Below are 12,734 nucleotides of genomic sequence, written 5' to 3'. Positions count from 1 at the left end.
TGATCCATCTGCATGTGTTGGCATTAACACCCAGGTCAGACAGTTTGTCCACCACTCTGCTGGGGATGATGTGATTGAATGCAGAACTAAAATCTACAAACAACATCCATTTCCAACATCCAATCTACAAACAAACATACATTTCAAAGTAAAACTCAGCGCGCATTAATTACGAGACCACTTTTCTCGCTCAGGATCAAAACGATCGAATTGCAGAGATGTTAGTTTGAGTACACTACAGAAAATAGGTTATTTTCTGGGTCTTTGGACGCAACCGAAGTATCCCACTTCTGACACCACTTTCGTGTTTGTTTTCTAGGCCTGCACAAAACTTCAATTTACAACAGAAGTAATTAATGCTTTACTCAATGCTGGCAGCAAGACAACTCAAAATGGCTGTAACCACACACTGTCTTCAGATAAACCATATACAAAACATCTCCCTTGTCCTGTGCAGTCCCACCTGCTGCACGGGAGGAGCAATGGGTCCTCCCACCCCACACAGTCCGCCAATCATCACACAAACAAAGTCCAAATACAACGAGCCATTCCATTCTAACAGTTTAGTTTTAGTTTAGTTTTGTTTAGAGATACAGCATGGAAACAGGCCCTCCGCAGTGTACATCACCTTGTACACTAGCACTATCCTGCACACTAGAGACAATTTACAATTTACAGAAGCCAATTAACTTACTAACCTGCACGTCTTTGTAATACGGGAGGAAACTGGAGCATCCAGGGAAAACGCAGGGAGAATGTGCAAACTCCGCATAGACAGGATTAAATGTGGGTCTCTGTGGGTAAGGCAGTTACTCTACCACTGTGCCACCCCAACAGGAACCAGTGTACATAATGACACCCACAACCGACCCAGTTCTGAACAGATTTGATCTGGAGAGGAAGGACAACCTCGCTGACCCATTGAGATAGGCCGAGCTGACGTTGTTCCTGCACTGTCAGAACTTTGCATCTGCAGATAGTAGTGCCAATTTATTGTCCATTCTAGAGTCAAAAATACACCAACATGTGATTGATTAATTCTTCCGAGAAGATAAAGCCCATCTCCCAACTTTGTAAGTGGTCACAGAAATAATGGATCTTAAAATGTTTCTGAACATTTGCAATATTAATTTAACAATTCTTGTAAATGAATTAGGTACTTGCTAGATTACTAAAATTAAGGTAATTTAGGATAAAACAAAATTAGATAAATACACAAAAAATACACTTTGCATTTTCCAAAAACTCCAACTCTCACTATAGATGCGCCACAGAAAGTATCATATTGGGATGCATTACAGCCTGGTTTGGGAACAGTTCCATCCAGGCCCGCGAGAAACTGCAGAGTTGTAGACGTAGCCCAGACAATCACGTTTACCAGCCTCACTTCCATTGACTCCATCTACACAGTGCAGCCTCAGCAAGACCACCAACATAAACAAGGACCAGTCTCATCCCTGTTATTCTTTCTTCTCCTCTCTTCAATTAGGCAGGAGTTACAGAAGTTTGAAAACACATACCTCTGGATTCAAGAACAGAATCTTCCCAATTGTAATAAGGCAACTGAGCAGTCCTCTCATCAGCTAGATTGTGATCCTGACTTCCCATCTACCTCATTGGAGACCTTTGAACTTTATTTAATCGGACTTTATCGGATTTAAATGTTATATCTTTGCACTATCTGTGCACTGTGGATGGCTTGATACTTTTATTTGACTGGTTAGCATGCAAACAATGGCTTTTCACTGTATCTTGGCACATGTGACAATAATAAACTAAACTAAACCAACAGTCCCATGTTTGCCATGAAATCTCAATGATCCTGCTTCCAGGTCTAGCCTACCACAGGATGTAATAGCACGCTCCCCAAAGTGGTGAGAAATCTGAGAGAACTGAGCCCTGCTTTAATAGCAGAGCACCTTGACAGACACAGGCCAACTATTGCCAAGCTTGGTTAGAACAATGCATGGATGTCTAAAACTTGCTTCCATTTAAATGATTAACTGGAACCACTGGCATTTATCAGTAATTCATTCAACACAATGAAATGCACATCAGCCAGATACATGTTGTCTAAGCAACAGAGGCAGCAATTCAGCAAGTTACATTAGTACAATGGGGTGCTTGTATTCATTCAGATAAGGGCTCTTCTCAAAGATAGGGACTTCTTTACAAAGGATTTGAAGGTGGAAGTAACATTTACGTAAAAATTCAAACAAAAATCTAAATTGTTTTATCGCAGTAAAGAATGATGAATTTTGCGCACTCTTTTGAAGGGAGTGATAACTCATTCAGCTGAATTATTTATCATTCCTCTTCAGCAATTGCTGAACAAAAAGGAAACTCTGGATAGGCCATGTCTCACTGTCCACAGTGCTAAACTGGCCATTAATAGAATGGATCTCAGCTGCTGCTCATCATTCTCACACAAACAAATGTTCACAATCAAAATAAACTGCGATTGCTTGAGTGAAATCCTGATTAAAATGTTATGTTCCTTTTGAAAGTGATTAAAAAAAGCACTGGAATAAAATTGATTGGAATAAAAACAACTTTATCTGCTTCAGACGTGTGACTGAGCATTTCTGGATGTTTAATGTATTATTATTTATTTATTTTACAGGATCTGGGGGTTGCTGACAAGGTCAGCACTTATTGCCGATGCTTAATTACTCTCGAGTAGGCGATCGTGAGCTGTCACCTTGAATCGTTGCAGAGGAGGGAGAATTGACTTATTACCCTTCCGTCATCTGCACTGCGTCTAATTTTCAGGATACCCTGCAGTTTGGAGTGAAGCCTTATGATGCAGGGTCAGCCCTGATGCTTCTTGGTGATAGATGTCATGGGTTGAGAGTTGCTGTAGAATAGCCTTGACAGTACATTTTGTAGATGGTACACACTGCAGCCACAGTATGTTGCTAGTGGTGAGAATTAATATTTAGGTTAGTAGTGACAGTCAATCACTGTTTTGTCACAGATAATGTTGAGCTTCAAGAGTTGTTCTGCATGATCCATCATGCAGATTCACTTTAGACTTTAGAGATACGGCATGCAAACAGGCCCTTCAGCACACTGATTCCACACCAGTGATCACATGATCACATGACCATAGAAACATAGAAAATAGTCAAGAGTAGGCCATTCGGCCCTTCGATCCTGCACGGCCAATCAATATGTTCATGGCTGATCATCCTACTCAGTATCCTGTACCTGCCTTCTCTCCATACCCCCTGATTCCTTTAGCCACAAGGGCCACATCTAACTCCCTCTTAAATATAGCCAATGAACTGGCCTCAACTACCTTCTGTGGCAGAGAATTCCAGAGATTCACCACTCTCTGTGTGAAAAATGTTTTTCTCATCTCGGTCCTAAAAGATTTCCCCCTTATCCTTAAACTGTGACACCTTGTTCTGGACTTCCCCAACATCGGGAACAATCTTCCTGCATCTAGCCTGTCCAACCCCTTAAAAATTTTGTAAGTTTCTATAAGATCCCCCCTCAATCTTCTAAATTCTAGCGAGTACAAGCAGAGTCTATCCAGTCTTTCTTCATATGAAAGTCCTGACATCCCTGGAATCAGTCTGGTGAACCTTCTCTGTACTCCCTCTATGGCAAGAATGTCTTTCCTCAGATTAGGAGACCAAAACTGTACGCAATACTCCAGGTATGGTCTCACCAAGACCAGCGATCACATGAGCAGTATCCTACATACTGAGGACAATGTACAATTTTACTGAAGCCAATAAACCCATAAACCTGTACATCTTTGGAATGTGGGAGGAAATAGGAACACCCGGGAAAAACCCATGCGGTCAAAGGGAGAACGTACAAATTCTGTACAGACGGCACCTAAGGTCAGGGTCGAACTGGGGTCTCTAGCATAATAAGGCAGCAACTCTACCAATGCATCACCCATATGTTGTAGTTTCATTGCAAGTATAATTTAAAAAAATCTTCTTTATCACTACTTGTCCTCAAATTGTTTTATTGCATAATTAGCCACTCCCTTCCTGGGAAAAGAGTTTAAAAAAAATTAGGTCCCAAGCCATTTGTAAATCATGAATGCATATTTTCTTAATGCCAAAGGAAATCTGCTGTGTGGTGCAAATTAGGAATTGTTTGTGTTGAAAATGTTCTTTACTTGACAGTCAAAGGATCAGTAGGGCATTTTTCTTTGCGTGCATGGGAAGAAAACCTTTAACGCAAAGGATTAGTCAAATGAGGCTGCAAAAGGAAATGTACAATTTTGTTGTACGCACTGCACCAGTTGTAACAACAATTCCAAAAGGAAGCGCTTCACCCAACATACACATCAATTTCCCTACATTAGTTAAAGGAAACATCCTGTTCTCTCGACTACATTGCATACTTAATTTCTAAAATTAGTGGAATATCAGTTTCTTTATCAGTCATAGCTTGTTGTGAAATAAACAGTTCACTCAAACTGATACAATTTCAATTTGATATGAAATCAATGAAGAAACAGCCAAAAAAATGCCTAATTTAATCACCAAATGTTGAAATATTAAGGCAAATCATTGGAGAATAAAACCTCCACATTCAACGACATTCCATTGTCAGGGCCGGATTTAGACGAAGATAGACCCTAGGCTATTCCACTTGTGAGGCCCCTCCCAATCCCCCACCACCACGACGAGAGGAAGATGGAAGTCCACCAGATTGACACCGATGTGCAGCCGAGCGTGGCCAATAAGATAAGAGCTGGAAAGCTGTGCTTTTTATTTATTGCCAGTGCTAGTGTCGAGTTATCAGCTTAAAGCATATAGGTAAATCCAGCCCAGCCGAGGCCCCCTTAGATTTTGAAGCCCTAAGCTTAAGCTTGTGAAGCTTATACGTAAATCCGGCCCTGTCTATTGTAATGGATCACCCGGATCCATGCTATTTCTTCACACATTATTATGGTTTTTCATTTTTTCAGCCTGCAGAGTTTTTCTTAAATGGAAATGAATATAAAATGGTAGATTTCAATGTTTTTACGATTTTAATACAAATACCATTTCAAACCTTAACTTAATTATTCCGTGCCTTGTTACATGGCAGGATTTTAGTAATCTTATAGTTATCACTGTAGCATTGGTGGTTTTACTGCTGTTCAATGTAAATTCAACAACTGGCATGCAGCTCAACTGCGCATTACACAGCATATTATGACCAAGAAAGTGAACAATATAAATAGTGAAAAAATCATATTGGAGCATATTTACAAAAAAACTGGCACTCATTTAATATTTCATTTAATGGGACTATTTTTCACTCCAAATGGGATAGTTAATGTAATTCTATATATACCTTGAGGTTGCAATACAAGCTGCTTAGTTCTTATAACAAACTTTATTATTTCGATAAGGAATACTGTAGCTATGGATTTCGAAGATTGTCTATACCCTCTCTGACCACCCTGCACCCCCACATGGGGTGCCATACAGTCACAAGCATGGGTCGCATGGGTCCCAGCTACGCCTGCCTCTTTGTCGGGTACATTGAACAATCCTTGTTCAATACGTACCAGGGCCCCACCCCGACCTCTACCTCCGTTACATTGACGACTGCTTTGGGGCCACCTCCTGCACCCATACACAACTGACTGACTTCATCCACTTCACCACCAACTTCCATCCGGCACTCCAATACACCTGGACCATTTCCGACACTTGATTGACCTCACCATCTCCATCGCATCGCAGGGGACAGACTTCTGACCGACATACACTACAAACCAACTGACTCACATGGCTATCTGGACTACACGTCTTCCCACCCTGCCCCCTGTAAAGACTCCATCCCCTACTCCCAATTCCTCCGCATACGCCGCATCTGCTCCCAGGATGAGACGTTCCACACCAGGGCATCGGAAATGTCCTCGTTCTTCAGGGAACGGGGATTCCCCTCCGCCACCATAGATGAGGCTCGCACCAGGGTCTCATCCATACCCCACAACACTGCTCTCTCTCCCCATCCCCGCATTCGCAACAAGGGCAGAGTCCACCTAGTCCTCACCTTTCACCCCACCAGCCGGCAAATACAACAAATAATCCTCCGCCATTTCCGCCACCTCCAACGTGACCCCACCACTCGCCACATCTTCCCATCTCCCCCTACGTCTGCCTTCCGCAAAGACCGCTCCCTCCACAACTCCCTTGTCAATTCTTCCCTTCCCTCCCGCACCACCCCCTCCCCTGGCACTTTCCGTTGCAACCGCAAGAAATGCAACACCTGTCCCTTCACCTCCCCCCTCGATTCCATTCAAGGACCCAAGCAGTCGTTCCAGATGCGACAAAGGTTCACCTGTATCTCCTCCAACCTCATCTACTGCATCCGCTGCTCTAGATGTCAGCTGATTTACATCGGGGAGACTAAGCGGAGGTTGGGCGATCGTTTCGCCGAACACCTCCGCTCAGTCCGCAATAACCTACCTGAACTCCCGGTGGCTCAGCACTTCAACTCCCCCTCCCATTCCCAATCCGACCTCTCTGTCCTGGGTCTCCTCCATTGCCAGAGTGAGCAACACCGGAAATTGGAGGAACAGCACCTCATATTCCGCCTGGGTTGCTTGCGTCCGGATGGCATGACCATTGAATTCTCCCAATTTTGCTAGCCCTTGCTGTCTCCTCCCCTTCCTTAACCCTCGAGCTGTCTCCTCCCATCCCCCCGCCCTCGGGCTCCTCCTCCTCCCTTTTTCCTTCCTTCTCCCCCCCACCCCCCATCAGTCTGAAGAAGGGTTTCGGCCCGAAACGTCGCCTATTTCCTTCGCTCCATAGATGCTGCTGCACCCGCTGAGTTTCTCCAGCATTTTTGTGTACCACCAGTCACAAGATATTGCAGGCATAAACTCAAAGTGGTCAAGAGGTAAAGTTTTCAGTCTTTCTCATTGTCAGCTGAAAGATTAGTTGAAACTACCAAAAAGAGACCCAAGAACCAAATGGTGGGTCTGTAACTCTGTCACTGAATTATGACACAGTCTTTCTTGGGCGGGCACACACATACATGCAAGAACGCACGCACGCACAGTTTAATTTATTGTCACGTGCACTGAGGTACAGTGAAAAGCTTTCAGGGCCCAAGCTCCAAGTCATCAACGAGTCCTTCACCAAATGTGTGAAAGAGCAATCCTTCTCTGAACCATTCAGTAGGAAAAAGACTTCTGCCTACCTGTTTCTGCCACACCCTTCCCAATGGCAAGCAAGTTCCCAAAAATCACTTCTCAAATCAATTCTCATATAAAGCAACCATCCATGACAAAATCTACACTATCTCCACTGTACCAGCACAACCTGTGTTTCAAACCCAGAGCTTATACTTAGAATGAAGCTTACTGGTCAAAAAAAAGAGAGTGATCCTCACCCTTTGCATGCTTCATAGACATAGGCAACCTATAGTCCTTTCTCTCAGCAGTGATAATAAATGACATTTTAATTTTCAAGTCAAAGATTTTGAAGGAAGAGGAAGTGGATCTAACCATCAAAAATACAGGACAATACAAACACATCCCTACATTTCCACAATGACAGTGCATAAACCTTCTCACCTAACCTCCCTGCAACAATTCTGAAAAAGTTTTCCAAAAACATTCCAGAGACTTTACTTGTCATCTGTAGCGAATATGACCCGGAACTATTACATTGTTTTTCGTTTGCAGCTTTGCTACCACATTAAATGCAAAAACAATAAACAAACAGAAATAAATAAATAAATAGACAATAAATTATCAGCCATACTATGCAATTCAAAGTATATTCAAATATATATATTTCCTGGCATTACTCCAAAATGTTAAATAGTAGTCTATACTATGTATTTTATTTCATTACAAAGCATTTCCAGTTGGATTTTGTTTTAGAGATTCATGGTATTAACTGAGTAGATTGCAGTCTACATACCCATCCATACTTCTCCAAACTGTCCAGCCCCAAGTTTCTTAACCAGCTTCACAGATTCTCGCGGAATCTCCCAAGCATCTTTATCCCACGGTTTTTGTGGTTTTTGGCTAAGACAGGACGATCCAAGCTTTCGGCACAGACCGTCGGCCTGTTCTGATGAGCAAAACAATTAAAGATCAATCAGTTAATTCTGAAACATCTTTTATAACAACTGCAACCTTAGTTAAAATATATGATGCCCACAACTTTGTAATGAATGCAAAACATTAAATTCTTTAAAAAAAAAGCTGTTTATCAACACACACAGTATTTTCCCATGGTATAGGTTAACATAGAACAGTACAGCACAGGAACAGGCCCTTCAGCGCACAAAGTCCAAACACAATGCTAAGTTTAACTAATCTCTTCTCCCTCCATATTGATATGTCTATCTAATAGCCTCTTAAATATACTTGAGTTTAGTTTAGTTTAGAGATACAGCGTGGAAACAGGCCCTTCGGCCCACCGGGTCCGTGCCGACCAGCGATCCCCGCACATTAACACTATCCTAGTCTCACTCGGGAAAATGTTTACATTTACCAAGCCATTTAACCTACAAACCTGTACGTCTTTGGAGTGTGGGAGGAAGATCTCGGAGAAAACCCACGCAGGTCACAGGGAAAACATACAAACTCCGTACAGAGAGCAGTCGGGATCAAACCCATGTCTCCGGCGCTGCAGTCGCTGTAAGGCAGCAACTCTACCGCTGCGCCACAGTGACCGGCCTTTTGAGGTTGGTGGCAACTTAATTCTCGGGAAAGAGCAATTTGTAATTAGGCTTGTCCTTTTTAGTAGATGTGAATCATAACACTGGAAAACAGTACACAGCCATCTGCATGGACTATATTTAAACTGCAAAGATGATTCATATGATACATTCGGCATTTGTTTTTGCTGTTGCAGGAACATGAATATCATAAAAGCACATAGATGCCTGGATTGGAAAAATATGTCTGTGGAAATCAATTGAATGAGCAGCCAAGACAGAATTACACACAGCAAATGGCCTGGCATTTCCAAGGGATGTCATACTGTGCAATTTGGGCAGAGCTCATCCTAAGTTCATGAAATGCCAGTTGGAAAGAGTAACCTGTTACAGATGGATTGGTGGAATGATACTGAAAATCTAATGCATCAAATCTAGATCCAAGCCTTTCTCGTCTATCTTGAATTTCTATGGGAGACTGAACACTTTTGGAATCTGTAAAGGAAATACACCAAAGCAATGCTTGAGGTGTGGTCTGATCAAAACATGATAGCATCCTATTAAATTTAGTGATAAAAGGAGTACTATGCTGAACAAAATTTATTTTAAAGAAATATGTTTTTCAGCTGAAAAACTGTTCCTGTTAATAATTAGGTGAATGTACTGACAAAACAAATATTTTTTTAACGTTTTCAAAATTATCCCTTCCTCAATCATGTACTGGATAATAAATTGATCAGTAATGGGGGGGGGGGGGGGGGGTATATTAAGTATACCGCATCCTTAATGTATTATGGGTTATATTGGAATCGGGACTGAATTATATGTCTTTGACACACCTATCTGCTCAACCACTTAAACATGTTTTCAACATTTAAAAATCAAACACTGAAGAACATCATGACATAGTCCTGCAATTCATATTTTTACAGATATTTTTTAATACATAAGATCGAGGATGAGAAAGGCAGCAGAGGATGAGGAAAATGATCTTGCAAAAAATCCTTTTTTTTTTCATTACAGAGGGAATAATATATTCTGATGTTGCATTTGTGACCTTCAATTAGTGCATGAATTTCTAAAATAAAAGGATTTGTGCAGCCATGGACCTACAATGCTGTAGGAATTTGGAAATCATGGAACACACAAAGAATATGTTGAATGGATTTTGGATTCCTACAGATGTCAATCTGATTATCATTAGGCCAATTAGTTTGGGATCAGTAATATGAAATGTCTTTGAGGAAATGGGTGGCACAGTTGCATAGCGGTGGAGCCATTGTCTTACACTGCCAAAGACCCGGGTTCGTCCCTGACTACGGAAACTGTCTGTATATAGTTTGTACATTCTCCCTGTGACAGCATGGGTTTTTTCCGGGTGCTCCAGTTTCCACTCACACTCCAAAGACTTACAGGTTTGTAGGTTAATTGGCTTTGGTAAAAATTGTAAACGTCCCTAGTGTGTCGGATAGTGTTAGTGTATGGAGTGATTGCTATGTGACGCTGACACAGTGGGTCGAAGGGCCTGTTTCCATGCTGTATCTCTAAAGTCTAAAGCAAAGTCTAAGTAATTTGGATGAAGATTAGTTACTTTAACAGGGGGCAACGGTTCAGAATGTTCAATATAGCATTTAGAATGGTGGTAGTTTAGCTCCATTTGTTTTGAAGACCTCGCCATGAGAGCAGAAATGGGGACCATGCAAAAGTGCTATAGATACAGACTGCAAAAATAAAAAATTTAAATAATTCCTGCATCAATGCAATATATTGAGCTGGGTTGAGAACAGGGTGGAAAGAGGTAGATGGACAATAATTGTACATGGATTTGGACCTTCTCGGTGACAGGACATGAGTATTGATTCAAAAACTGTGCAACATATGTGCACTTTTTGTGGATAGATATTAAACCAAATTAGACATACTTGAGCATTTGGGTACATAGATTACAGAGATAATAGGAAGCACTATAACGTAGTGGTAGAGCTACTGCCTTACAGTGCCAGCAACCCGGGTTCGATCCAGACTATGGTCGCTGTCTGTATGGGGTTTGTACGTTCTCCCCATGATATGTGTGGGTTTTCTCCAGGATCTCAGGTTTGCTCCCACACATCAAAGGCATGCAGGTTTGTAGGTTAATTGGCTTAGGTAACATTGTAAATTGTCCCTAATGTGTAGGATAGTGTTGGTGTACGGGGATCGCTGGTCAGTGTGGATGGTGGGCCGAAGGGCCTGTTTCCATGCTGTTTAAGAAGGAACTGCAGATGCTGGAAAAATCAAAGGTAGACAAAAATACTGGAGAAACTCAGCTGGTGAGGCAGCATCTCTGGAGCGAAGGAATAGGTGACGCTTCGGGTCGAGACCCTATCTCTAAACTAAACTTTCAAAATATTAGTCTGAAAACGGGAAAACATGATGCATTAAGGTTCATACATTGGGCAAAAAAACTAATTTGTCCTTTCTCAGGTTTCATTTTGAATAGCGTCTAGTCTGCGTCTGCTCATATTTGTGTGACTATTTTTAGGAAGGGTGAAAATGAGGTAGTTGAGATTAATTCCCAGCTCAAAATGTATTTTTTGTTGAATTTGCCATTGTACTTACCTCAACTACTTCCTCAGACAGCTCGTTCCATATACCCACCCCATATACCTCAAGAACTGTGTGAAAAGAGTGCCCCTCAATTTCTTATTAAATCTTTCCTCTATGTCCTCAAGTTCTTGATTTCCCTATTCTGGGAAAACTACTGTGTATCCAATGAATCTATTCCCCTCATTAAATTATACACCTCCATAAGATTATCCCTCAGCTTCTTGCGCCCCTAGGAATGAATTCCGAGCCTGCCCAACATCTCCTTATAATTCATGCTCTTGAGTCCTGTCAACATCAGAGTAAATCATCTCTGTACTCATTCCAGTTTTATGGCATCTTTACTATAGTAGAGCGACTAAAAATCAACAGAATACTCCAAGTGCAGCCTCACCAACTTCTAATACAAATGTAACTTCACATCCCAACTCAATTCCCTAATTGATGATGGTCAGTGTGCCAAAAGCTTCTTTCACCACCCCATCTGCCTGTGACACCACTTTAATGGACCTATGTGCTTTTACTCCTAGATCCTCAAGTGTGGCCTCAAACTTGATGCAACAAATGTTTCGATTGCACAAGAATTTCCTGGACATCCCCTCCAACCTCCCCCCCTGCATAAATCCCACCCTTTCCCCTATGCTGGCCAGGATTTTTAATATAGGCTCAGATTTTTCTTTGCAGTATTTCCCTCCACAATCGTAAGGAAACCCAGGAACCCCCACACCAGTAAGCACAAACACAGATGTCCTGATCTTCCTGAGGTGCGCTCACTGGTGAATTTCCTGTCTGTGTCCTAAAGTTGAACTTGTCATGAAGTCCAGCGGCAGAGTGCCAACTTGGATTACTTTGGGGAAAACTGGCTCCCGAACCTGCCTTAGATTAGACTTTGCACAGATTCAGTAACCTCACTCAATGGTAAGGAATTGCTACAATGTGTACAAGTATTTCTGATAACCAGTTAAAAAATGTAAATTATACGGAAATAAATGTATTTTAATTTAGTTATTTTCTGTGTTTTATATTCTATAAACTAATCTTTTATTTTTTAAATAGTGCCTTTATTTTTTTTTAAATGTTGAATGCAAGAAATTCAGCAGAATGAATTTTGTTTGATAGTCCACAAAGCCTAAGAATATGGTTTAGCAATCTGAAGCATTTTCCAATTTATTTTAGAGATACAGCGTGGAAAAAGGCCCTTCACCCCTGCCGACCAGAGATCGCCCATGAACTAGTTCTATCCTACACACTAGGAACAATTTACAGAAGCCAATGAATCTACAAACATGTATGTCTATGGAATGTGGGAGGTAACTGGTGCACCCAGAGAAACAAGGAGAGAGTACAGACTCCGTACAGACAGACCTGCAGTCAGGATCGAACACAGGTCTTTTTCAAGGCCCTTTCCTCACATTTCACCCGGGGAAGGTGTTGCTTTACTAATTAAATGTAGGTATGTTGCAAAGCCTACCTGAAGCGTCGCTGAATATCTGCCGCTGAGGTTGTGC

General features: G+C 41.7%; 1 protein-coding gene across 3 annotated transcripts in view; it reads right to left on the bottom strand.

The window, feature by feature from the left end:
- Nucleotides 1-12,734, bottom strand: part of lyn (LYN proto-oncogene, Src family tyrosine kinase) — a 108,879-nt gene that overhangs the window by 56,794 nt on the left and 39,351 nt on the right. For all 3 annotated transcript variants that reach the window (XM_033019744.1, XM_033019743.1, XM_033019745.1), the window contains exon 8: nucleotides 7,899-8,051. In XM_033019744.1, coding sequence (XP_032875635.1) covers nucleotides 7,899-8,051 — 153 coding nt within the window. The remainder of the gene's footprint in view (nucleotides 1-7,898; nucleotides 8,052-12,734) is intronic.

The sequence above is a fragment of the Amblyraja radiata genome, chromosome 4 (assembly GCF_010909765.2).
Source record: "Amblyraja radiata isolate CabotCenter1 chromosome 4, sAmbRad1.1.pri, whole genome shotgun sequence".
NCBI lineage: Eukaryota > Metazoa > Chordata > Chondrichthyes > Rajiformes > Rajidae > Amblyraja > Amblyraja radiata.
The sequence above is the reverse complement of the archived record's forward strand: the minus strand, read 5'-3'. Positions and strand labels throughout refer to the sequence as shown.